At 51.0% G+C, this 24,713-nt stretch overlaps 1 protein-coding gene across 14 annotated transcripts in view; it reads left to right on the top strand.

Annotated features, from left to right (window-relative positions):
- The window catches only part of phldb1b (pleckstrin homology-like domain, family B, member 1b), an 80,028-nt gene that overhangs the window by 39,666 nt on the left and 15,649 nt on the right, over positions 1 to 24,713 (top strand). For 7 of the 14 annotated variants that reach the window (XM_036536006.1, XM_036536011.1, XM_036536008.1 and 4 more), the window contains 9 exons: positions 11,744 to 12,016; positions 12,401 to 12,547; positions 13,720 to 13,857; positions 17,385 to 17,513; positions 20,892 to 21,047; positions 21,306 to 21,416; positions 21,688 to 21,777; positions 22,197 to 22,313; positions 24,149 to 24,268. In XM_036536006.1, coding sequence (XP_036391899.1) covers positions 11,744 to 12,016; positions 12,401 to 12,547; positions 13,720 to 13,857; positions 17,385 to 17,513; positions 20,892 to 21,047; positions 21,306 to 21,416; positions 21,688 to 21,777; positions 22,197 to 22,313; positions 24,149 to 24,268 — 1,281 coding nt within the window. The remainder of the gene's footprint in view (positions 1 to 11,743; positions 12,017 to 12,400; positions 12,548 to 13,719; positions 13,858 to 17,384; positions 17,514 to 20,891; positions 21,048 to 21,305; positions 21,417 to 21,687; positions 21,778 to 22,196; positions 22,314 to 24,148; positions 24,269 to 24,713) is intronic. The other 7 variants (XM_036536010.1, XM_036536017.1, XM_036536013.1 and 4 more) reach the window with 4 other exon arrangements.

The raw sequence follows: 24,713 nt of genomic DNA, 5'->3' as shown, positions 1-24,713 counted from the left end.
ATCTTCCGACACAGGGACAGCGCACTCTCTGACACTCCGACACTCCCAGCAGATCCGGTGTTTACACAGCAGCGCACTGACTGAGGGAGAGAGCTGCATCTCCAGCACTGAGACATGCGTCTGTCACAGTTAGGCATTCTTCTTCTCTCTGGCACAAACGTAAAGGCAGGGAAATTGTTCAAAATGAGAAAACATGATGCATTTGAGCCTATCAAAAGTGATTCTTTAACTCTCTCCTTGACATTAGAGAGAACCCCCTGGTCTTGCTCAGGTCTAGAGTTACAAACTGTGTGAGGTGTGTGCAGTGTGCTGTGTGTGAGGTGTGTTTAATGAGCTGTGTTTGCGGTGTGTGCAGTGTGTGAGGTGTGTGCAGTGTGCTATGTGTGAGGTGTGTTTAATGAGCTGTGTTTGCGGTGTGTGAGGTGTGTGCAGTGTGCTGTGTGTGAGGTGTGTTTAATGAGCTGTGTTTGCGGTGTGTGCAGTGTGTGAGGTGTGTGCAGTGTGCTATGTGTGAGGTGTGTTTAATGAGCTGTGTTTGCGGTGTGTGCAGTGTGTGAGGTGTTTGTGGTGTGTGAGGTGTGTGCAGTGTGCAGTGTGTGAGGTGTGTGCTGTGTGTGAGGTGTGTTTAATGAGCTGTGTTTGCGGTGTGTGAGGTGTGTGCAGTGTGCTGTGTGTGAGGTGTGTTTAATGAGCTGTGTTTGTGGTGTGTGAGGTGTGTGCAGTGTGCTGTGTGTGAGGTGTGTTTAATGAGCTGTGTTTGTGGTGTGTGAGGTGTGTGCAGTGTGCTATGTGTGAGGTGTGTTTAATGAGCTGTGTTTGCGGTGTGTGCAGTGTGTGAGGTGTTTGCGGTGTGTGAGGTGTGTGCAGTGTGCAGTGTGTGAGGTGTGTGCTGTGTGTGAGGTGTGTTTAATGAGCTGTGTTTGCGGTGTGTGAGGTGTGTGCAGTGTGCTGTGTGTGAGGTGTGTTTAATGAGCTGTGTTTGTGGTGTGTGAGGTGTGTGCAGTGTGCTGTGTGTGAGGTGTGTTTAATGAGCTGTGTTTGCGGTGTGTGCAGTGTGTGAGGTGTGTGCTGTGTGTGAGGTGTGTGAGGTGTGTGCAGTGTGCTGTGTGTGAGGTGTGTTTAATGAGCTGTGTTTGCGGTGTGTGCAGTGTGTGAGGTGTGTGCTGTGTGTGAGGTGTGTGAGGTCCAGCAGGCTGCGCTGCCTATGTGTCATTCAGTCAGGCTCCACAGTGCCACCACAGGGTCATTCAGGGTCAGGCCCAGACTCAGGAGCACTGCTTTATAATAAACCAGATGCATACATTATGCATAAACATGTTCAGAGCTGTAGAAATAGCCTCGGCTGAAGTTAATATTTGCGTAGCTGACAGAGCAGTGGCATTTCCTCAGGTGTGTTCTGTGAAGGGGTGGCAGCCGAAGAGAGGCACTGCTTCACTCTCGGAGCAAACTCAGATTTAAAAGAAGGTGCCTAATCCCAGGAACATGATTTGAAATGGCCACAGAAGAGCATATCACGTGAACATGATTAGTTATTCATTGTAGTGCTGTCCTTTGTGGGATGAGGATGGCTGCAGTCTCCAGCCTTCAGGGGGCGCTGTGTAAAGAATCAGCGGTGATTGGCAGATGGGTGGGAGTGGTGAGCAGGGCAAGGCCTGCCTGTCAGGTCGCTATATTTACTCAGACGGGCTGCAGTTACAGAGAGCTCCCCAGCAACACTCAACCGCCCGGCCACTATTTCAGGACCCAGGGCTGCGGGGGCCGGACAGGCCCAGCCGGGCCCCTGGAGCGTTACAGACCCCCCTCTGCTCTCCCCGCTAACACACTGCTCTGCCTGCATGGACCCAGAGAGCTGCAGGAGCAGCAGCAGCACTGATCTGCCTGGATCCCTCTGTTTTCACCAGTTTAGAATGTCAGTCCTTTTATATTTTCAGATTGTGGTTGCCTGGTTACCACAAATGTTTTCCTGTGTGTTCTGAACAGCTCCCAGCAATTATGGAACATAATTTATCACCTCACCTGCCGTCAGCATGCCAGGGACTCAACTGTGGCACACACACTCTGCACACACACCCAACACACACACTCAGCACATACACCCGACACACACACTCAGCACACACACCCGGCACCGACACCCGGCACACACACCTGGCACACACAGTCTGCACACACACCTGGCACACACACGCTGTAGACACACTCTGCACACACACACACTGCACACACACCCGGCACACACACAGTCTGCACACACACCCGGCACAGTGATGACCTCATGGCTGAAGTGTAATACACACTGTCCTGGCAGTGAGCTCACAGGACGGCCGTGCGAGAGCACAGGAGTGTGTGTAATACACACTGTCCTGGCAGTGAGCTCACAGGATGGCCGTGCGAGAGCACAGGAGTGTCTGTAATACACACTGTCCTGTTCCCCTGTGCCCACAGTGAGGAACAGGACTGCATGGGCACATGTCCAGGTCCGGACCCTCGCCCCACCGTGGAGAGGGGTCTGTCTGACAGGACCTTCGAGAGGCTCCCTCATTCCCGCAGATTTATTTTGGGAATGCAGATCTGTAGTATGGATATCCGGTGTGTGTGTGTGTGAGAGTATGTGTGTGTGTGTGTGTGTGTGTGTGAGAGAGAGAGTTTGTGTGTGTGCGTGTGTGTGTGTGTGTGTGTGTGCGTGAGTGTGTGTGTGTGCGTGAGTGTGTGTGTGTGCGTGTGTGTGTGTGTGAGAGAGTATGTGTGTGTGTGTGTGTGTGTGCGTGAGTGTGTATGTGTGTGTGAGTGTGTGTGTGTGAGTATGTGTTGGGGGGACAGCAGGAGGGCTGTGTGACACTCTGCATGACCACCATCCACAGGGATTAACGCACCAAATATACCTCACCTCCCCTGCCCCGCCATGCCGGCACGCCCGTCAGCATCACGACTGTCCTGCCCCTCTGGCTGATGAAAGTTTCAGCGTATCTGTGTTATTGCTCTCTGAGTGCGGGCATTGCAGCGTGTGTGCTGTTCGTGGTGTGTGTGCGGTGTGTGTGGTGCAGAGCAGTGTGTGTGGCGTGGGTGGTTTTTGTGTGTTTGCTTGGTGTGTATGATGTGTGTGTGTGTGTGTGTGGGTGTATGATGTGTGTGTGTGTGTGTGAGAGAGTGCGTGTATATGATGTGTGTGTGAGAGTACGTGTGTGTGTGTGTGTGTGTGTGTGTGGATTCCTCTCATTCTCTTTGGGATTTAGAGTGCAGTCTGTGGGGGCGGAGTCAGATTACACTGATCCTTAGAGTGATCCCAGAGGAGAGAGAGAGAGTGCGGGATTGAGAGAGAGATGGAGACTGAGTCAGAGACACACAGAGATAATCAGGTGCAGGGACTCGTTTCTCTGACTGACTCCATGTGCAGGAAGCAGCAAAACCCAATGGCTGCTGGGGGCGTGTCCTAACGCTCCTCCACAGTGCTGTACTAACGCACTGAGCCCCTCCTCCGCAGTGCTGTACTAACGCACTGAGCCCCTCCCCCGCACTGCTGTACTAACGCACTGAGCCCCTCCTCCGCACTGCTGTACTAACGCACTGAGCCCCTCCTCAGCAGTGCTGTACTAACGCACTGAGCCCCTCCTCCGCAGTGCTGTACTAACGCACTGAGCCCCTCCTCCGCAGTGCTGTACTAACGCACTGAGCCCCTCCTCAGCTCTACAGCCTCTCTGCAGCGTGGGGGTGCTGTTGAGCTATGTGAGGTAGCTTATTTGTTTTGTAGGGTGTATGTAGGCTTTTCATTCATTATTTCAATGTCTGGTGAAAGGCTGTGGAATAATTAGCAAGTGAGGCTGAGGCAGCTGTCCACGGCGAGGGTCAGGGGTCTGCACAGTTTATATCTGTCATATCAGATGGATTTGATGGGATTCTGCTGTAGAGAGGATGCAGAGAACAGCAGGAGATCTGGTTAGGGGTTGATAATTTCTGAAGATTAGGAACCCCTGCTTTATATCATGATTTGACAGCCTGGTTCCACCTACCCTCCACATCCCTGCAGGTCAGACTAAAGACCACTAGGGGGAGTGCTTTCCTTCTGTAAAGCAGCTGTGGTCTGAAAGGTACAGTTCAGTGCATTTTGAGGAAGCGAGGATTGTAGCGCTGTCCTTTCTGAGTGTGTTTGCAGGCTTTCCACATTATTTCTGACAGGACTGAGCTTTGGCGTACTTTGGAGAACACAGCTTTTTGTATAACATCTCCTTTCATATTTGCACTTTGCTTTAATGTTTTCCTTGTCCTGTTTTGTGTTTGGCTTTGTATTTGACCCACAGACATGGAAGTATGTTTGCATTGATGATATCAGTTCGGATATCAGATATCAAGTCATTTTAAACTATTTTCCATTAACGAGATTTGATGGAGTTATTGGGGACTCTTTGTAAATAATATTTTAATAAGATCCTGTGTGTATGAGTGTGTGTATGTGTGTGCGTGTGTGTGCGTGTGTGTATGTGCACCTGTGTGTATGTGTGTGTCTGTGTGTGCTTGTCTGCATGTGTGCGCATGTGTATATGTGTGTGTGTGTGTATGTGTGTGGCCGTGTGTGTGCGCGTCTGACGTCTCACTTGAAAGGACACAAGCAGCCTCCTCCCCCTGCCCTCTCTGCCAGCTGTAGCCCCGCCTCCTCGTGAGAGGCCCTTCCCACACACTCTGCTGTCAGTCAGAGAGCCTCCTGGGAGGGAGGGAGGGAGGGAGAGAGAGAGAGAGAGAGAGGGATAAAGAGAAGAGAGAGAGAGGGAGAGGGAGAGGGAGAGACGTCCTTTGTGCACAGTGGAAGTGTCCTGAAGCAGTACTATGGAGCACAGCTCCTTCTCTGGGACCGGTTCGGGACCCCACACCCTGGAGGGACCCAGGGACCAAGCCCTGGCTTACCTGCTGACCCTGATCCAGGAGCACCCCGCGTTTCTGAGCAACGTAGCGGCTCTGATGAAGGTAACTGGGGGCAGCTCTAATATTAACAGCTATGGAACAGTTGTTGTACTGTTCTTATTTTATCCTGGGCTGTACTGCCGTGCTGCGGTATGAGACGGGGGCAAAGGAGCTTCAGACAGCACAGCTCACAGAGCGGCCACATTAGGACTGTGGAGCACGCTGCGTTTTCATGTGTTTATACTGACTGTGTGTGCTAACCCGTGCAGGTTAGCCACCTGCGGGAAAACTGTGGGTCCAAACACACTCGTTTTGGGAGAGATTTACCATCAGAGAGGGTGAAGTATGTGATCATACACTTTTGCTGGACGTTACTGCACCTCCTTAAGGACATGCTTGTTGAAGGTGTTCTTATCTCAGATAAACTCTGTTGAATAAGTGAATTCTGCTTTTAAAATATTGATTGAAACTGTATACAAAGTAATTCATTTTAGCAGCTCTCCACAAAAAACAGAAAGGCTCTTCACACTAGCTTTCCAAGGGAATTTAAATATTGTTTTTAGAAATCCTGAATGCTACTGATCTGATTTTGATGGGTGGATTGGAATCTGTGAAAACTGACAGTATGAATTAATTCCTAGCTTCAGTATGTTTAAACAGCCAACGCTCTCGCACGCTTTTGCATCTCAGCAGTCATGCCGTGTCTCAGAACTTCCTGGTGTCATTTATACAAGACTCCGCCTACTTTAAAGAGATCACTCGCCACTTATAGCTTCTCATAAAGCATGTGTACACCTACTCAAAGCTCACAAGGCCAGTCCTCCCCTCTGTCACTGAGAAGGCAGAGTAACGTCATAGTACTGCTGAGTGTGTGTGTGCGTGAGTGTGTATGAGTGTGTGTGTGTGTATCTGTGTGTACGTGTGCGTGTCTGTGTGTGTGTGTGTGAGCGTGTATGTGCTGCTGTGTGTGTGTGTGTGCGTGAGTGTGTGTATGAGTGTCCGTGTGTGTGTGTGTGTGTGTATGTGTGTATGAGTGTGTGTGAGTGTGTATGAGTGTGTATGAGTGTGTGTGCGTGTGTGTGTGTGTGTGTGTGTGTGTGGGGGTGGGTGGGTGGATTGGTTGGTTCTGGAACTCTGGAGAGAGTAAAGGGGAACAGCTTCCCAGACATGCAGCCTGGGAAAGCAGCTCTGACCCGGAGTCTTGGCCTGGCTTTGCAGTGAAAGCTCCACATGGCCGTAACCTCAGAGCTCCCAGCCCCCCGAGAGAGCTCCCAGCCCCCCGAGAGAGCTCCCAGCCCCCGAGAGAGCTCCCAGCCCCCCGAGAGAACTACCAGCTCCCTGAAACAGCTCCCAGCTCCCAGCCCGAGAGAGCTTCCAGCCCTGGAGAGAGCTCCCAGCCCCCGAGAGAGACTCACACAGCGATACAGACTCACGCAGTCATATAGACTCACAGCGATACAGACTCACGCAGTCATATAGACTCACAGTGATACAGACTCACGCAGTCATATAGACTCACAGCGATACAGACTCACGCAGTCATATAGACTCACAGCGATACAGACACACGTACAGTGTTGTCCATGGTATCCGCTCTTTTAGCTGCGTGTTGATTGAGGCAGTGGCTGAATGTGCACTCCAGGGCATTCTCAGGCCATGAGAAGTGTCCCACACGCACACACTGACATGCACGCTAACACACAGACGCATTTACTGACGCACCAGGCTGGACGCCCTCTCCTCCACATGGCCCTGTCCATTTGAAGCTTCTCTAAAATATTTTGTTTTTTCCTGTGTTCTCCCTCAGGGAGGTCAGGGAATGTGACCTGGAAGAAAGAAGGGGGGGATGAATTAATTCTGTTTTTGTGTATGAAAAAGATCAGAATGAGTGTGGCGCAGAGGGAGAGGCATGAGGAGGAGAGGGAGAGGTGCAGAGGAGGAGAGGGAGAGGGAGAGGTGTGAGGAGGAGAGGGAGAGGGAGAGAGGTGTGAGGAGGAGAGGGAGAGGTGTGAGGAGAGGGAGAGGTGTGAGGAGGAGAGGGAGAGGTGTGAGGAGAGGGAGAGGTGTGAGGAGGAGAGGGAGAGGTGTGAGGAGGAGAGGGAGAGGGAGAGAGAGGTGTGAGGAGGAGAGGGAGAGGGAGAGGGAGAGGGAGAGAGAGAGGTGTGAGGAGGAGAGGGAGAGGGAGAGGTGTGAGGAGAGGGAGAGGGAGAGAGAGGTGTGAGGAGGAGAGGGAGAGGTGTGAGGAGAGGGAGAGGTGTGAGGAGAGGGAGAGGGAGAGAGAGGTGTGAGGAGGAGAGGGAGAGGGAGAGGGAGAGAGAGGTGTGAGGAGGAGAGGGAGAGGTGTGAGGAGGAGAGGGAGAGGGAGAGGTGTGAGGAGAGGGAGAGGGAGAGAGAGGTGTGAGGAGGAGAGGGAGAGGTGTGAGGAGAGAGAGAGGTGTGAGGAAGAGAGGGAGAGGGAGAGAGAGAGGTGTGAGGAGAGGGAGAGGTGTGAGGAGAGGAAGAGGGAGAGGTGTGAGGAGAGAGAGAGGTGTGAGGAAGAGAGGGAGAGGGAGAGAGAGAGGTGTGAGGAGAGGGAGAGGTGTGAGGAGGAGAGGGAGAGGTGTGAGGAGAGGGAGAGAGAGGTGTGCAAGCATTTGAAAGTGCTACAGGGGCACTTTGCACTCTGCAGCTCAATGCAGTTCTGCTGGTCGGCATCATGCTGCATGTGACACCAGCCGTAGATATTTAAAATGTGCTCAAGGCCTCCTCCAGCCCAAGACCCACAGCAGAGGCAGAACCATGGGAGCTGGGACAGAGGAAAGGACACGGGTGCTTCAGTGCCACACACACACACTTGTCATTCAACTGCACTTACAACAGCAGGAGAGTGGGAAAGGTACTGAGGGAACTGCAGCAGTACTGTGTGATCGAGCTGGAGGGAGAGAGAGAGACACTGGGAGTGTACGCTGGAATGTGCAGCCTGGAGCTATCGGGGGGGGGGGGGGGGGGGGGGGCATGTCTCTCAGACCTTTGATCTCTGATTGGCCCCACCTTTTGTGGAATGTGTGGAATAAGTTAGCGGAAATAAGTGAACATAGCACTGATATCTCAGACAGCCTTCCAGCCTGGAGTGGCTTTATGATGTCAGCAAAACCCTGCCGGCTGCACTGAAACAGGCTTTTCACTCAATGCTGCTTCCTCAGAGTAAATCATTATGAATGAATCAGTCAGGGAGTCACACTGAATGAATCACTCACTGAGTCACACTGAATGTATCAGTCTGAGTGAAGAGTGCAGCCTGTCTGTGAGTGAATCCTGCAGACATTACTGAGTCCCAGTGTGGCTCAAACCCTCTCACACTGCTGTGTGGTTTTGAGTTCTCACCTGTGTGGTGTGTGTTTAGTAATGTGTTGAGTTTGAAACTATTGTTTTCAAATTATCACAAGTTGAAGAGCCATCTCATAATTCATATCCTATAATGCAGCGGTAAATACACCCGCTGTTGGGAAAGGGATTCCAGATGTTTCCAGGGGTGTGAGAGTAAGGGGGTAGATTGGTACTTGCTGGCAGTGTGTGTGTGTGTGTGTGGTGGGGGTGGACTGTGTGTGTGTGTTTTTTCTGTGTTCTTGTGTGTGTGGGAGGGGTGGGACTGTTTGAGGTGTTTGAGGGGTGAGTGTTTGTTCATCTGTTTGAGTGTGTGTGTGAGTGCTGCTGTCTCAGTGATTAACCTTCCTCCAGATTCCTCTCTGAGTCTCTCTGAGTGACACCTCAGCTCTGTGGGCTGCCCCAATGCCAGTAAGTGTGAAGGATTCGGGTGATTTGAGTCTGTTCAGTTTAGTCTTTGGACTTGTCTCCAGTGTGATCGGAGAGGGTCTCATTGCTCATTCTGTTAAAGCAGCTGTTAAAGCCCGGAGTTGAGCGCAGATCGGAGTGTAACCAATTTTGTTAGTAAGGAGGCAGGAGGGTAGCGTGCTGGTGTTTGGTTGTTGAAGCTGCCGCAGACGCTTCCGATCGGCCCGGAAAACCTACCGCTACATCCGAAGGGTGAGGATGCGTCACACGTCTGCAGGACCCACCGGGCTGTCTGCACTGCGTATTAGCAGGAAACTCATTACTGTAACCCTATTATCAGATTTCATTGCGTTAATCTTATTATATCATTCATCTTTTGCTTGTTGAGATCAGATTCCCTCCATGTAATCAGATATTATAAAATGGGTAGTTGTGGTCGTGCAGGCTGTTTGGTAAACTTTGCGTGTCAGCCGTGCAGTTTTGCACGATTACAGCGTTCCAGTCGCGCGTTATTCAGAATCGCTTTACATATTTATCTGCAATAACAAACAATCATTCACCGAAATACAGAGTAACAGGGGGTAGGCTAATGTGTCATTTTTCGCTAACTACAGAAGTTATTGCTTCATTATTTTAGAATTGACAGTTAAGACGGTGGTGATGTCCGAGACTGGCCCCTAGGCAGAGATCTCCCTTCAGGGCTGTTAGAATCCGGACAACATGGCCAAGACCTGGACTCGTATTTTAAAAGCTGTAATTTTAACGTTGGTTCGCAGATCACTTTGTATATAGAAAGGAGAAGTAGCCTGGCTAGCTTTGCCACTTACTAGCTGCTGTGTTGACCCAGAAATGAGACCAACGCGAATCGATGGGTTAGCTAGCATTAGCTGACCAGCTGGCTACTTTGCCTAATGTTGACATACCCAGTTTTTACGAATTGTTCATAATAGATCAGATATAGGTGGAAGTGACAATTGAAGTTAGGACTAGTTTTGATCGGATATTAAGTAGCAACATAATGTAATTCATAATGTAGCGGACTAATATCTTCGTTCAACGAAGAGATTTTATTTAACGAGTGCAGCTCACGGCGAATTATAGCTCCCTCCTTACATGCGATATAAGTAGGGTATTTGTTGACCATTTAACACTGGCATGGGAATCAGTTTTATGAAATCAGTAATATACTCGATGGTATGCGTTATTGATATTATTGGCACTCAGCTTCCCCTCATAGTGACGTCGTGCCGGTTATCGCAATACTGCACACCCTGGAGTGTAATATTACTGTTATAAGCCCTGATCAACGCTGAAAGAAACTGCTCACAATAATCAGAGACCTGCGTCCATTTTAGAATAAAATTCCCATGACTGTGAAATAACTTAAGTTGGCTATTTCATACAGTGTATCTTTTATTCATAGCACCAGCATTCCTTCACAGTGTTAACATACTGTATTCTGCTCACTAGCCCTTAAAAAGAGGAAGGGACCTGTGTTAGGGCTGGACCTCTGTGTGTTTCAGTAGCCTGGTTTTGGAGTTCTGGGGTGTGGTGATGTGATTATATGTGATGTTGTGTATGTGGGGGTGTGTGTGTGTGCTCGTGTGCGGTTGTGTATGGTTGTGTATGTTCGTGTGCGGTTGTGTGCTACACACACGGGCAGAGGGATGGGCCATCAGTTGCTTGCATTTGTTTGTGGTTGTGTGTGGTTACCTGTGTGCTGATCTGAAGCCTACACTCAGGCCTGTAGTTGGCCGTGTCTCTGGGAGAAGCAGCCTTCTGCTTTATGATACTGAATGCGCTTCTGTTCTGCCCAGGCCCAAGGCTCTATCAGACTCAGCAACACAAAGACAGCATCTGAAGTTCAGAAGCATTTGAACTGTATGCTTTGGCATGACATCATAAAGTTTAACTGTGTCAATTAGTAACATTATAATTAAGTGCTGATAGTCATTTCAGATTTAATGATATCAGGCTACCCTGACTCAGCGGGGTTCAGAATACTTCACAGACAGACAGGCTTCATCACATCCCCGGCTCTTAAATGACCCTGCTGGTAGAGCTGTGTAGCTTTTGGTTGTGTGTGTTACCGTGTCTGTGTTTGCCACACTGCTGTCCCTGATGGCGGCACCACTCTGACCTCAGAGCAGCAGCTGAGTGTGAAGCTGTGAGCAGCGTGGGGGAGCAGCAGCTGGCCGGCAGGGTCAGAGGTTAACTGGGGTCAGTAGGGGTCACCGCTGCCCTGTAAAACGAAGGGTTGCAGCTGCTCTACCCATCTGTGTAGCACTGCAGAGGCCCCGAGGCCCGGAGGCCTGCTCTGTAGAGTCAGCTCAGAGGCCCTGATGCCCGGACCTCAGAGGCTCAGGGATCTTCTTTATAGAGTTGGCTCAGAGGCCCAGAGATCTGCTCTATAGAGTCAGCACAGAGGCCCAGAGATCTTCTTTATAAAGTCAGCACAGAGGCCCAGAGATCTTCTCTATAGACTCAGCTCAGAGGCCTGGAGGTGCAGGTTTCGAGGCCAGTCTGTAGGTGTTGGACCTGTGAAGGGGTTTTGCTTGTGTGGCATTTCCCACAAGGAAGATGCCAGTCTTAGGCCTCTGGCTTGCCAGGTTGCTGTTTATCGCGCATTCAATGCAGGAGGGCGTGTGGGGGTGTGTGAGGGCGTGTGAGAGCGTGTGGGGGCTTGTGGGTGCGTGTGAGGGCGTGTGAGGGCGTGTGGGGGCGTGTGGGGGCATGTGAGGGCGTGTGGGGGTGGGCTCCTCTCTGAGGCCTGTTCGTGAGGGTGTGTGAGTGTGTGGGGGTGTGTGGTGGGGGCTCCTCTCTGAGGCCTGTTCGTGAGGGTGTGTGAGTGTGTGGGGGTGTGTGGTGGGGGCTCCTCTCTGAGGCCTGTTCGTGAGGGTGTGTGAGTGTGTGGGGGTGTGTGGTGGGGGCTCCTCTCTGAGGCCTGTTCGTGAGGGTGTGTGAGTGTGTGGGGGTGTGTGGTGGGGGCTCCTCTCTGAGGCCTGTTCGTGAGGGTGTGTGAGTGTGTGGGGGTGTGTGGTGGGGGCTCCTCTCTGAGGCCTGTTCGTTGTGTCCGCAGGAGCGGCAGAGACTAGAGAGCATCCTCAGCCTGTGCGCCGAGTACAACAAGGGGGACGCGGCCGGGGGCGACCCGCCAGCAGGGGGCGACCCGCCAGCAGGGGGCGGTGTGAGGACAGCCTTCCCCGGGATGGGACCCGGAGAGGGCACCAGCAGGAGGCCGTCGGGGGACATCGGGGGCACGGTGTCACTGCGGGGGGGGCAGAGACAGAGGGAGAACGAGGAGGACAACCTGAAGGAGGAGTCGAGCAGCACGGAGAGCACACAGCAGGAGGTGAGTCTGAACTCTGCTGCTCAACACCTGGGCTCTCTGAATGAGCATCCACATGTGATACTGTGTGAGGAGTGTGAGTGTGTGTAATATCTGCGCAGAGAGGAGTGTGAGTGTGTGTAATCAGTGAGCAGAGAGGAGTGTGAGTGTGTGTAATCTGTGAGCAGGGAGGAGTGTGAGTGTGTTTAATCTCTGTCCGCAGTGTGAGGAGTGTGAGTGTGTGTAATCTCTGTCCGCAGTGTGAGGAGTGTGAGCGTGTGTAATCTCTGTCCGTAGTGTGAGGAGTGTGAGCGTGTGTGATCTCTGTCCGCAGTGTGAGGAGTGTGAGTGTGTGTAATCTCTGTCCGCAGTGTGAGGAGTGTGAGCGTGTGTGATCTCTGTCCGCAGTGTGAGGACTCCTCAACGTTGGGCGGCACCAGGCGGTTGGAGCTGGGCTACCTGGAGGAGGAGCGGGTCAGAGTTCTGGCCCGAGTGGATGAGCTGAAAACCCGAATCACAGAGCTGGAGCAGCAGCTGCAGGAATCCAAGCAGGAGGTGAGAACTGCCAGCCCACTGATCCTGGTTCAGCTGACCCTGCACTGTTCCTCAGCCTGAGTCTCACTGGAGGAAAGTGAAACTGATCCACGCTTAGTGCTTGGGAACAGAACCTGCTGTATCTGTAATGAATAAACGGCTTCTATAAATTAACGTGTAAACTGCATTCACATAGTGCCACTGACCCCTTTTCAAGGATATTAGAAAGGAGGTGGTAATAAACTGTAACACCACTGATGTGCAGTGCCCCGGAGGGTTGCATGGCAGCCATTTTGTGCCAGACAGCTCACCACGCATCACCTGATATGGAGAGGGAGGCTTCATTTAGCGGGGGATTTCAGACACCTGTTTTAAAGGCTGATCTGGAATTTGGTTAGCAGACCAGGGGAGCTCCCTGCTCTCTGTGATAAATGCTGTGGTCTGTAATGACCACAGAGAGTGTGGGCTTCAGTTTAAAGTCGCATCTGAAAGGTGGCGTCTCCTGTGCTATGTGTGTTCCTGGGGCAGACCCAGGGACAGTCTGATAAGAGAACTCCGTTACAGAAGCACAGGAAGAGGCCCGCAGCAGAGGGGAGTGACACTAAACTGGCTTGCCCACTGTCTCACTCATTGCTGTAGCATTATGTCTGTATGTTTTATTTTGCTTATTTTGTACAGTGTCTTATTATTGTGTTGTATACCAGTGATGGTTGATGGGGCTGTTTGGGTATGACCGTGTGTGGCGGTTGATGGGGCTGTTTGGGTGTTACTCTATGTGGTGGTTGATGGAGGCTGTTTGGGTGTGTCTCTGTGTGTGGTGGTTGATGGGGGTTGTTTGGGTGTGACTCTCTGTGTGGCGGTTGATGGGGCTGTTTGGGTGTGGCTCTGTGTGTGGTGGTTGATGGGGGCTGTTTGGGTGTGACTCTGTGTGTGGTGGTTGATGGTTGATGGAGCTGTTTGGGTATGACCGTGTGTGGCGGTTGATGGGGCTGTTTGGGTGTGGCTCTGTGTGTGGTGGTTGATGGGGGCTGTTTTGGTGTGGCTCTGTGTGTGGTGGTTGATGAGGGCGGTATGACCGTGCGTGGCTCTGTGTGTGGTGGTTGATGGTTGATGGAGCTGTTTGGGTATGACCGTGTGTGGCGGTTGATGGGGCTGTTTGGGCGTGGCTCTGTGTGACCCGTGTCCCTCCCCAGGCGGAGATGGAGCGGGCGTTGCTGCAGGGCGAGCGGGAGGCGGAGCTGGAGCAGATGGAGGCGGAGTCTGACATCATCACACAGCTGCAGCGCAAGCTGAATGAGCTGGAGAGTGCCATCCAGAGGGAGAAGGACAAGGTACACACACACACACACACACACACACACACACACACACACACACACACACACACTCATACACACACACACACTCATACACATACACACACTCATACACACACACACACACACACACACACACACACACACACTCATACACATACACACACTCATACACACACACACACACACACACACACACACTCATACACATACACACACTCATACACACACACACACACACAGATACACACACACTCATACACATACACACACTCATACACACACACACACACACACCATTACACACACACACACACACTCATACACACAAACACTCACACTTACACACACCTATACATACACACACTCATACACACACACACACACTCATACATACACGCTCATACACACATACTCATACACTCATATATACACACACACACACACACACTCTCTCATGCATACACGCTCATACACACACACACACTCTCATACATACACGCTCATACACATGCACATGCTCATACACACACACACACACACACACACTCATACATACACGCTCATACACACACACACACACACACACTCACACATACACGCTCATACACATGCACATGCTCATACACACACACTTCTCATTCTCACATTAGCTTCAGATATAACCCCCTCCTTCAAAATCGCATGCCATATTCATATTCTACAAACATATTTCATAAAAAGGGAAACATAGCAGTCTTGCTGTGTCTTAATACTGATGAATATATCTGAAGCATTTATCATCCATGCATGTACAGTGAGATGAAAGATGTTTGATACATGCTGAAGATTACGTCTGTACTGCTGTACTTTATATACATGCTTGTGTGTCTTCACCTTTGTTTCCAGCAGTCCACTTGTTATTGACTGGCAGTAGATTTTGAAGCCTGTGTGTGGTCCTCCCATCCTGACGGGGGCAGTGTTGAACAGCGGGTGGTGGGGCATGTCAGTCACTGACATTTCCTGTCACCCCCTGTTTGTCTGTGGGAAACACAGCAGTGCTGGACTGTCTGTCTTGTGACTGTTGAGCCTCACTGGTCTGAACAGCCTTCTCTGGTCTCTGACATTCCTCAAAGGCAGGGTCTTATCCTGGATGGCCTTCCCAGACCCATTCTAATTGGTTTTGCCATCCCAAGGTAAAATGTGCAGTAGCGTTCTTTCAAAATCCAGTGACCACGGTTACCATGGCATTTCCATGTGCATAGATGTGTGTGTCAGAGTGGCTCTGTCTTCCTGGTGGGTGTGGCCTCCTGAACGAGGTGAGTGGATGTGGGTGTGGCCGAGTCTCAGAGCCAGGAGAGCACAGAATCTGAGTGGCGATTGGGGACATTATTTTGATGTTACACACATCGGGGAGTCTGTTTGTCTGTCTGTTCTCTTGTCTTTTCCTAGCTTCTGATCAGGGCTTCTGTGCGGTTTGGCTCCACTAACCAGTGTGTTTAACCTCTAACCCTCTCACCGCTTCCCTGAGGGCTGTGCTGCTGGGTGTGGCCTCTCAGCCATGCCCCTCCTCTCCTCTCAGTCCCACTGTCACGGAAAGGCCACCTCTGTCAGGGTCAGGGTCAAACAGACACAGGAAAGACAGTATTTAAATACAGATATTTTACCTGTAAAAGTATAAATATGTGAGGTCAGTATACTGTCTACATGACTCCAGGTACTGAAGCTGTGAAAATAGGATGTACTTATAGGGAGAGGTTTCTGGAGGCCATGATTCAGCTGTGGATCAGTTTGAATAAAGGTTCTAGACTTCCCAGAATCCTGCTGTATGCCTGTACCCCATCAAAGCCTTTCCAGCATGCAGTTCTGTGAAGTGTGTCATTCAGCATTTGGGACACTGGCTGGTCCTCAGCTCTGTTCCTGGCACAGCTAAAAGAATTAGAAGGTCAGGGAATCTCTGATGTGTTTCATGGATCTTCTTGCCTAGTACTTCTTTTGTACGCTGTTAGTGAGAGAGCCTGTGCTACGCACAGTTCTGCAGTCACCTTCAGTAGATAGTAGAAAGCTCAGCCTTTTACCTAGCATTAGATCTGTGTGTGTGTGCGCGTGTATGTGTATGTCTGTATCTGTGTGTATGTGTGTGTGCCTATGTGTGTGTGAGAGAGAAAGCGTGTGTCTGTGGCTTCTGCCTTAGCTAAAACCGCACCATAACTCTTCCACCCCGTCATAAACCCGACAGCCTGAATAATCACACCCTTCCTGTGTTTTATTTTCTTAATGTTTCACTTTTCCGTAACTCACGAACAGAGGTGGAGCCAGAGTACGGTGACAGACATGCCGAAATGCCATGTCACACAGTTCCCTGCAGTGATGGAGAAGGAGGGGCCATGAACCCCCACATGGGTGGTGCTACCAGGTCCTGTCAGCATCATAACCATGTGAACCAATCATTTTGTTCTGGTGCAGAGTGCCAGGCCTTTTGATTGGTTCCTCAGAGTCAGTGATTGGCCGCTGACAGTAGCTCCTCCCAATGCGGTGTTCATAAAGACTCCCTCTCCAGCCACTCGTCCCCAGACTGAAGCTGGCCATAAAGGCAGCAGTCAGAAAATGAAAGGATGCTCATCTTTAACTCCTGCATGAAGCATCAGTAGCCACCGGATGCCTCATAAGCAGCTCTCATGCTTTTCCCGGTTCCCCCAGCGTATGATAGCGCTGTTAGCCTTTAGCATTCCATACTGCATGAAAACACAGAAGCACTGAGGCCAGTTGCACACTGTCAGTGCTGTAAGGAGCACAGGCATCAGCTCACAGGCTGATGCTTTTGCATAGAACATACTTCTCTTTGGCAGTAAGTCACAAATCAATGAGCCTTATGCCAATGCAAAAGATATGCTGTCTCCTAAAGTCTCCAAAGGAAAGCATGTTGAAGGAACTGAATCTGGTTAATTTGAATGAAATTAATTCACTTTATCCTATTTGTAAATCACTCTAATGTGTATAAGTATATATATGAGGAAAATAAGCATTGATAGACCTCCCCTCATGGTGATGAAAATGACATCTGATGGTTGTGATTCCTCAGTGGTCTCAAACCCTGAATAACGTTAAAACCATCCTTTGTCTAGAGAATGACATAAAAGCATGAGTCAGGCATGCTTTCAGAAATCTAAATATAAACATGCAAAACTAACTGGTTTTTCCCAAAAGAATCTTGCTCTGTGTTTGATAGCAAATGCTGCTATCAGTCTTTCTTTACCCCTCGAAAGAAATGAAAGCAGTTGAACAGACACTCTGTCTGCTTTCAGTCCCGTAAACAGGGCAGTTCATGTGGAGGCGTAAACAGCAGAAACCTCCCGCCAAAGACGTGCCCGGGAACAGGAAGTCTGTTGCGTCCCGGTAGAGGCTTGGTCCAGTGCTGTGGGGACAGTATGGTGCTCATGTCCCTCCTCTCTCTGGCTTACACACTGTTGTGACCTCTAACCTCCAGAGCTTATGCATGGCATGGATTTGAGCAGTGTGTTCTCTCTCTCTCCCTTTCCTCCCCCGGATGGTGTGTTTTTTAGGAAAGGGCAAATGTTGAAGCAGAGCGGGAGGCCCTGGACAGGCTCCAGGACGGATACAATGAGCTGAGGAGCCAGCTTCATAACTGCCCCGAGTCATTGAGGGAGCAGTTACAGGATCAACTCAAAAGGGTCAGTCTCGCCCCACCCTGCAGATAGAGACACCACCCAGCAGCACCCGCCCTTCCTCACACACTCACACACACACACACTTACACACACCTACACACACACACTTACACACACCTACACACACACACTCACACTTACACACACCTATACACACACACACACCTACACACACACACTCACACTTACACACACCTATACATACATACACACACACACACACACACACACACCCCTATACACACACACACTTACACACACCTACACACACACACACCTACACACACACACTCACACTTACACACACCTATACATACCTACACACACACACACACACACACACACACACACACACACACCTATACACACACACTTACACACATCTATACACACACCTATACACTCTCACACACACACTCACACACACAAACACACTCACACACACACACACTTACACACACCTACACACACACACTTACACACACCTACACACACACACTTACACACACCTACACACACACACTCACACACACACCTATACACACACACACTTACACACATCTATACACACACCTATACACACTCACTCACACACTCACACACACACACACAAACACACTCACACACACACCTATACACACACCTATTCACACTCACACACACACACACACACACTCTCACACACACACACACACACACATACCTATACACACACACACACTTACACACACCTATACACACTCACACACACCTATACACTCACACACACACACACACACACACACACACACACACAGACACACACACACTCACACACACACCTATACACACTCACACACACACACACACACACACACACACACACACTTACACACACCTATACACACACACCTGCACCCTGTCCTCTCCCCCCTCTCCTTCACTTTGGGCAGAAATTCCAGTAGTGCCAGGTCTCAGAGTGAGAGACGGGTGTTGTGTCTCTCCTTCAGCTGCACATTGAGAGTGTGAGACTGCAGTCGTTCACTGTCTCTCCCAGAGTCCCTGAGTGCAGTCTGAGCCCACAGTGGCATGGAGGGGTGGGGGTCGCAGTCTGAGCCCACAGTGGCATGGAGGGGTGGGGGTCGCAGTCTGAGCCCACAGTGGCATGGAGGGGTGGGGGTCGCAGTCAGAGCCCACAGTGGCATGGAGGGGTGGGGGTCGCAGTCAGAGCCCACAGTGGCATGGAGGGGTGGGGTCGCAGTCAGAGCCCACAGTGGCATGGAGGGGTGGGGTCGCAGTCTGAGCCCACAGTGGCATGGAGGGGTGGGGGTCGCAGTCTGAGCCCACAGTGGCATGGAGGGGTGGGGGTCGCAGTCTGAGCCCACAGTGGTGCCTAGGGGTGGGGGGCTCAGACTGTCCTCGGCTCACCCCCCAGGAGCTCAGCAGTCGCTCAGCTGATGGAGGGAGGTGCTCTTATCCTCCATTCAGCATCTGTTCTCCTGGTGCGCTCTGGGAATTGTAGTGTAGATAGTAGCCACTGGCTGCATACTGTGTATGGGAGGATTGCTGCTGCAGTGAGACTAATTCCAAAGCTAGGGAGAGAGACTGGGAGAGTCAGGGTGTGAGAGTTGTGTGAAAGTTGGGTGTGAAATTTGAAAAGTTAGCACATTAGATGGTGATGACTTTCCCAATTACAGACTACTGGAATTTCGACACCTCCCATCCCTCTGTCTGGTCTGTCTCCTCCTCCTTGCTTTGCTGTAGAACACAGATGGGGTGGAGGGGTGTTGAAATGCCGCAGAGTAGGGCGCTGCTCTGAGGAAGACTCTGAAGTGACTGTGTGAGATTTCTGAGGAGCTTTGCCAGGGTCACAATGGTGCCGATACGCGGTAGTCTGGTTGATTTGTCCTTTTACTGTCCTGACACTGAATGGCTTTTATCTCTAACACCTTACTAATCTATTAATGCAGCTGCTAACTGGGGCACGACCCCTGCTCCTGCTTCTTCTGCTCTTTTATGGATTCTTTTTATTCATTTATTTATTTATTTTCAGATTTCACAGTTTTGGTAAAGATTGTATAGTGTGTTGAGAAATGAGTGTATTCAGAAAACTTGGGAAAAATAAATTTACAACCAAAGAAAAGGAGGACAAAAATCAGGAGAAAAGGTGATTTGTCTGGTTTTCACTCGGTCTTTGCAAGTTTTTTGTTTCATTTAAAATTTTCCACATTAATGGAGTGTAGAGGTTTAACCTCCAGTGTGTTGGGGAGCCTGTGTAAGATACTCTGTGCACAGGCAGCCATGCTCTCTTTTAAAGGCCGTCAGGAAAGATGCGGGAGAAAGCGGGAAACCCTGATGCGCTGGCAGAGGGGGGGGCAGCAGACACCCCTGACACACTGGCGGAGCGGGGAGGAGTCCTCCCTGTCTGCAGGGGGCCGTGCAGAGCCGGGGGGCAGCCGTGTAGAGCCTTGCAGAGCCGGGGGGCAGAGCCGGTGGGCAGAGCCGTGCAGAGCCGTGGGGCAGAGCCGTGGGGCAGAGCCGGGGGGCAGAGCCGGGGGGCAGAGCTGGGGGGCAGAGCCGGGGGGCAGAGCCGTGGGGCAGAGCCGGGGGGCAGAGCCGTGCAGAGCAGAGCCATGCAGAGCGTCTCTGAGCTTTTATTCTGAAAGCAAATCCTTATTAATGCTGTCACTCTGTAAACATGGCAGGGCTACTGGAGCAGGCTTGTAGTGCACACTACCTGTGTGCGGGATGAGAAACGGAGAGGACGCGCTGTGTGTCCCGGTGCGTCTCTCTCCCCTGCTCATCAGCCTGTCGCCATGTCACGAGGCAGCAGAAACATGCATAGGATCTCAAGCACATGAGCTGGCTAATTAGTGTGAAAAATTAGCAACTGTTAGCTCTGTTGGACTTGAGTCTTTGTTAGAGTGCCGTCATATCTACAGCGCAGACAGCTGTGAAGGTCACAGTCACAACACTGTACTAACTATCGTGTGAAATATTTGAAAAAACAGGAAGTCTTAGTAACATATTGTTATTAGAGAGAATGACTTATCGGTTAAGGCATTATAGGTAATATATATACCTATGTTGGTACAGAGGTCAACAATCAGTCCTGTAATAACAAGAACAACTGGATGTCACAGGGCGATTTAGATGTTCAGCAGACTTGGTAGCTTGTCAACCCTGACAGAGTTTTGAGCAAAAGTGCCTGTGGCATTTCCCTGATTGGACAGCTGCAGAGGCCGGCCCCGCCCCCTGCCTGCTGGTTGGCAGGCTGGAGGGGGTGGGCGTGGCCACTTTGGGTGGCTGTGTGAGGGTGCTGAGTGCTGTGAGGGTGCTGAGCTCCCCCTTGCGTTGGCCTGGCCCGCCCGCTGACGCGGGGGGGGTGTCTGTGGGGTGCAGGAGGCCGAGGTGCTGGAGTGCGAGACCAAACGGTTCGAGGACCTGGAGTTCCAGCAGCTGGAGAAGGAGAGCAGCCTGGAGGAGGAGAGAGAGACCATCAGCCAGCAGCTTCTGCAGGAGAGAGCAGAGTACCACAGCAGCCTGGCCAAGAGGAAGGTAACAGCACCACAGCGCCATCTATAGGGAGGGAGGGGAACAGCAGCTGTTTTGACTCCTCAAAGGCTGAAGTGGTGCAGAAAGCTACTGTACAATGCTGTAGTATGTGATCAGAGACCTGCTTTATGAATAATCAAGCAGAAGAAGGATGTTATTATTGGTACTGTTTATTCATTTGGCAGGTTCACTGCTGCTGCTGTGGCAATGTGACCAATTGGGTGAAGCGTGTCTCTAAACTCTGTTTCCTCTGATTCTCAGGAGAAAGTGGCGGCGCTGGAGAGTCAGGCCAATCAGCTGGGTGTGCAGGCGGCCCAGGAGTGCGAGCGTCTGGCTAAAGACCGAAACCTCACCCTGCAGCTGCTCCATAAGGTGCAGCACCACGGCCGCATGGGCCTCCTCTCATCTCCCCTTCCTGTCTCCCTCTCCTTTCTTCTCCATATTAATTTCTGTTTCAGCTCTATGTTCCTCATTACAATGAAGCTCAGTCACACACTCTGCATGAGCACCCACAGCTAACCCAGCAGGGCATGTGTTCTGGGGGGGGGGGGGGGGGGGGGGGGGTCAGCAGGGGGGAGAGGAGAGGTCTGGGATACAGGCTGCTGTGTTGCTGTTCTGACCTCTGTGTTTCACTGTGTCACAGGAGAAGGAGAGGCTGTCTGCTCTGGAGAAGCGGTACCTCAGCCTTACTGGAGGGAGGGGCTTCCCCAAGAGCTCCAGCACCATGAAAGAGGTGAGGGAGTTTTTCTCTGCTCCCCCCCCTGGCTGTACCCGGCACTACAGCCCTTTATACACAAAAGCAAACATACATGCAGGAAAAGTTACAGTAGATACAGTAGATCTCACTGAATAAAGAAAGTGCAGATGTGCTTTTTCAGCGTTTTCTCAGTGGAGGCTCAGGTTGACAGTGTCCTGTTTCAGGCCTGCTGTACAGCATGTTCTCGCTGCTCTGTCTGTGCAGCACAGCTTTCTTCCCCTGTTCCTTGTGAGGGGGGTTTAGCATGGTGTGCCCTGAGTCTTTCAATCGTGTAGGTGTATTATCTCACTCCAGTAGTAATCTTTCATAATTCGGTCCTATGAATTGATGATAACCTCAGAGGGACTCAGTAGGATATCCAAGACAAAGCCCCCGATTTTTAAAACTCTGAACAGGAAGTGCTTCATATCAGCGAGGCTGACCTGTTAGAGGAAGCGCGCCAGTTCCCCCGCAGCCGGCCGGCTGCGTCTCTTTTACAGACCTCCCAAACGTATCCCAGCAGGCCTCAGCAGGTAACCTCACTGATGCTCACCGCATGCAGCCTGAGCACTGACACCTCCCTGCGTCACCCACTGCACACAGAGCTTGAGGGAGTAGCCACATTCAGAACGGCCTTAACCGTGCCGTCCAGGCAAACCTCACAGACTGGCATAAAGCACAAACGATGACTTGTGTTAAGATCTCAGTTTGCAGCTGGTGGTTCTTTAGTGTTAGTTCATGCAGTTCTTCAACTCTGTGTGTGGAAGGCGGGGTTGTGCATGAGGGGTTGTGAAACATTTCTGTTTGCAGAGGTTTTTATCCTGTGAGCTCTGTGTCAGGTGTGCATGGTGCTGCTCCTCTCAGAGTCGAGCTCCATTTTTCACTTCTGTTTCACTTCACTGTCCAGCAAAGGGTGACTGATTGATGATGTCACTACTGTGGTCTCTTATTCAAAGCACCAGCTCTTCATGGCCACAGGTTGCAGAGCATTCCTTCCTTTGGCTCATCCATGCCTTGTCTTTGTAAAAGTCCCATAGACTACGGCATGTGCTAGTTGTGTTTGGAGTTTAAAAAAAATCATGTGCATTATGTGTATGAATACTGGGGGGCGCTGGACTCGGGGGGGTTCAGTACCATATGGAGCACAGCCCTGCTGATGCTGTAATGTTTTGCAGTGGCTGCATTGTAATGGAGGAAACCAACTGTAGTGTGCACGGGTGCTGTTTGCGTGCACGGGTGCTGTTTGCGTGCATGGTCCTGTTTGTGTGCACGGGTCCTGTTTGCGTGCACGGGTCCTGTTTGCGTGCATGGTCCTGTTTGCGTGCACGGGTCCTGTTTGCGTGCACGGGTCCTGTTTGCGTGCACGGGTGCTGTTTGCGTGCACGGGTGCTGTTTGCGTGCACGGGTCCTGTTTGCGTGCATGGTCCTGTTTGCGTGCACGAGTCCTGTTTGCGTGCACGGGTCCTGTTTGCGTGCATGGTCCTGTTTGCGTGCACGGGTCCTGTTTGCGTGCACGGGTCCTGTTTGCGTGCACGGGTCCTGTTTGCGTGCATGGTCCTGTTTGCGTGCATGGTCCTGTTTGCGTGCACGGGTCCTGTTTGCGTGCACGGGTCCTGTTTGCGTGCACGGGTCCTGTTTGCGTGCACGGGTGCTGTTTGTGTGCATGGTCCTGTTTGCGTGCACGGGTCCTGTTTGCGTGCACGGGTGCTGTTTGCGTGCACGGGTGCTGTTTGCGTGCACGGGTCCTGTTTGCGTGCACGGGTCCTGTTTGCGTGCATGGTCCTGTTTGCGTGCACGGGTCCTGTTTGTGTGTGGAGCAGCTGAGGATTGTGGGATACAGTCGCTGCTCCGTTGCTCTCTGCTGCTGCATGCATTTCTCTGTGTTCAGGTCCCTCCCAATGTAAGCGGATGGTGGAGAGATTCTGTACAATTGCAGTAATTGCTGTGTTTGGAACGTGGAAGTTTTATTCATATTTAAATTTCCTTGGCTTGATTCAGGTATAACTGATAAAAGTTGACCAGTTTTACACATTGTTATCAGAATATTGTGATATTGGACCCTTGTATGTGGCAATGAAGAACACTAAACCTGCGTCAAATGGAAACAGCGGCAGCTTATCTTGGGACACTGGGCGTTGTTTGTGTGTGTGTGTGTGTTGTTGTGTGTGTGTGTGTTTGTGTGTGTGTGTGTGTGTGTGTTTTTGTGTGTGTGTGTGTGTTTGTGTGTGTGTGTGTGTGTGTTGTTGTTTGTGTGTGTGTGTGTGTGTGTGTGTTTGTGTGTGTGTGTATATGTGCATGCAGTCTATGCACTTGTGTGTGAACTGATAGCCTCTTGTTCTGATTGGCTGCTCTGGGCTGGGGGTCTCAGGAGTACTTGAAGCTCTCTGATGTCTATAAGATGTATGGGAGTGGTTGCCATGAGACCCAAATCGCCACCTCCACCCAGCACTGCGCCCCGCTTGCCATAGCCCCAGCTCTCCCCAGCGAGGTACCCTGGCTCTCTCTCTCTCTCTGTCTGTCTGTCTGTCTCTCTGTCTCTCTCCCTCTCTCTGTCTGTCTGTCTCTCTGTCTGTCTATGTCTCTCTCAATTTCAGATTTCAAGATCAAAAGTGGCATGACAAATATGCACTTATATTGCCAAAGCAGTCATTACATACTGAACAAGAAATCAGAACATATACCGAACATATGCATATACATGGACAGATACAAGAAATCAGAACATACACATACACAGGTCTCTCTCTCTCTCTCACACACACACACAGACGCAGAGTCTCTTTCTCTCTCACACAATCACACAGTCTCTCTCTGATTCTCTCTGTCTGTCTCTGCTAATTTCCTGGCTGCTGGCTTTGATTTGTTTACCCACGCTGCTTTGCTGCGAGGCTGCTGGCTGCGAGGCTGCTGGCTGCGGCTGTAACCTGACACAG

Source organism: Megalops cyprinoides, chromosome 9 (assembly GCF_013368585.1).
Source record: "Megalops cyprinoides isolate fMegCyp1 chromosome 9, fMegCyp1.pri, whole genome shotgun sequence".
Classification (NCBI taxonomy): domain Eukaryota; kingdom Metazoa; phylum Chordata; class Actinopteri; order Elopiformes; family Megalopidae; genus Megalops; species Megalops cyprinoides.
Note: the sequence above shows the minus strand (reverse complement) of the source record. Positions and strands in the feature narration are given on the sequence as shown.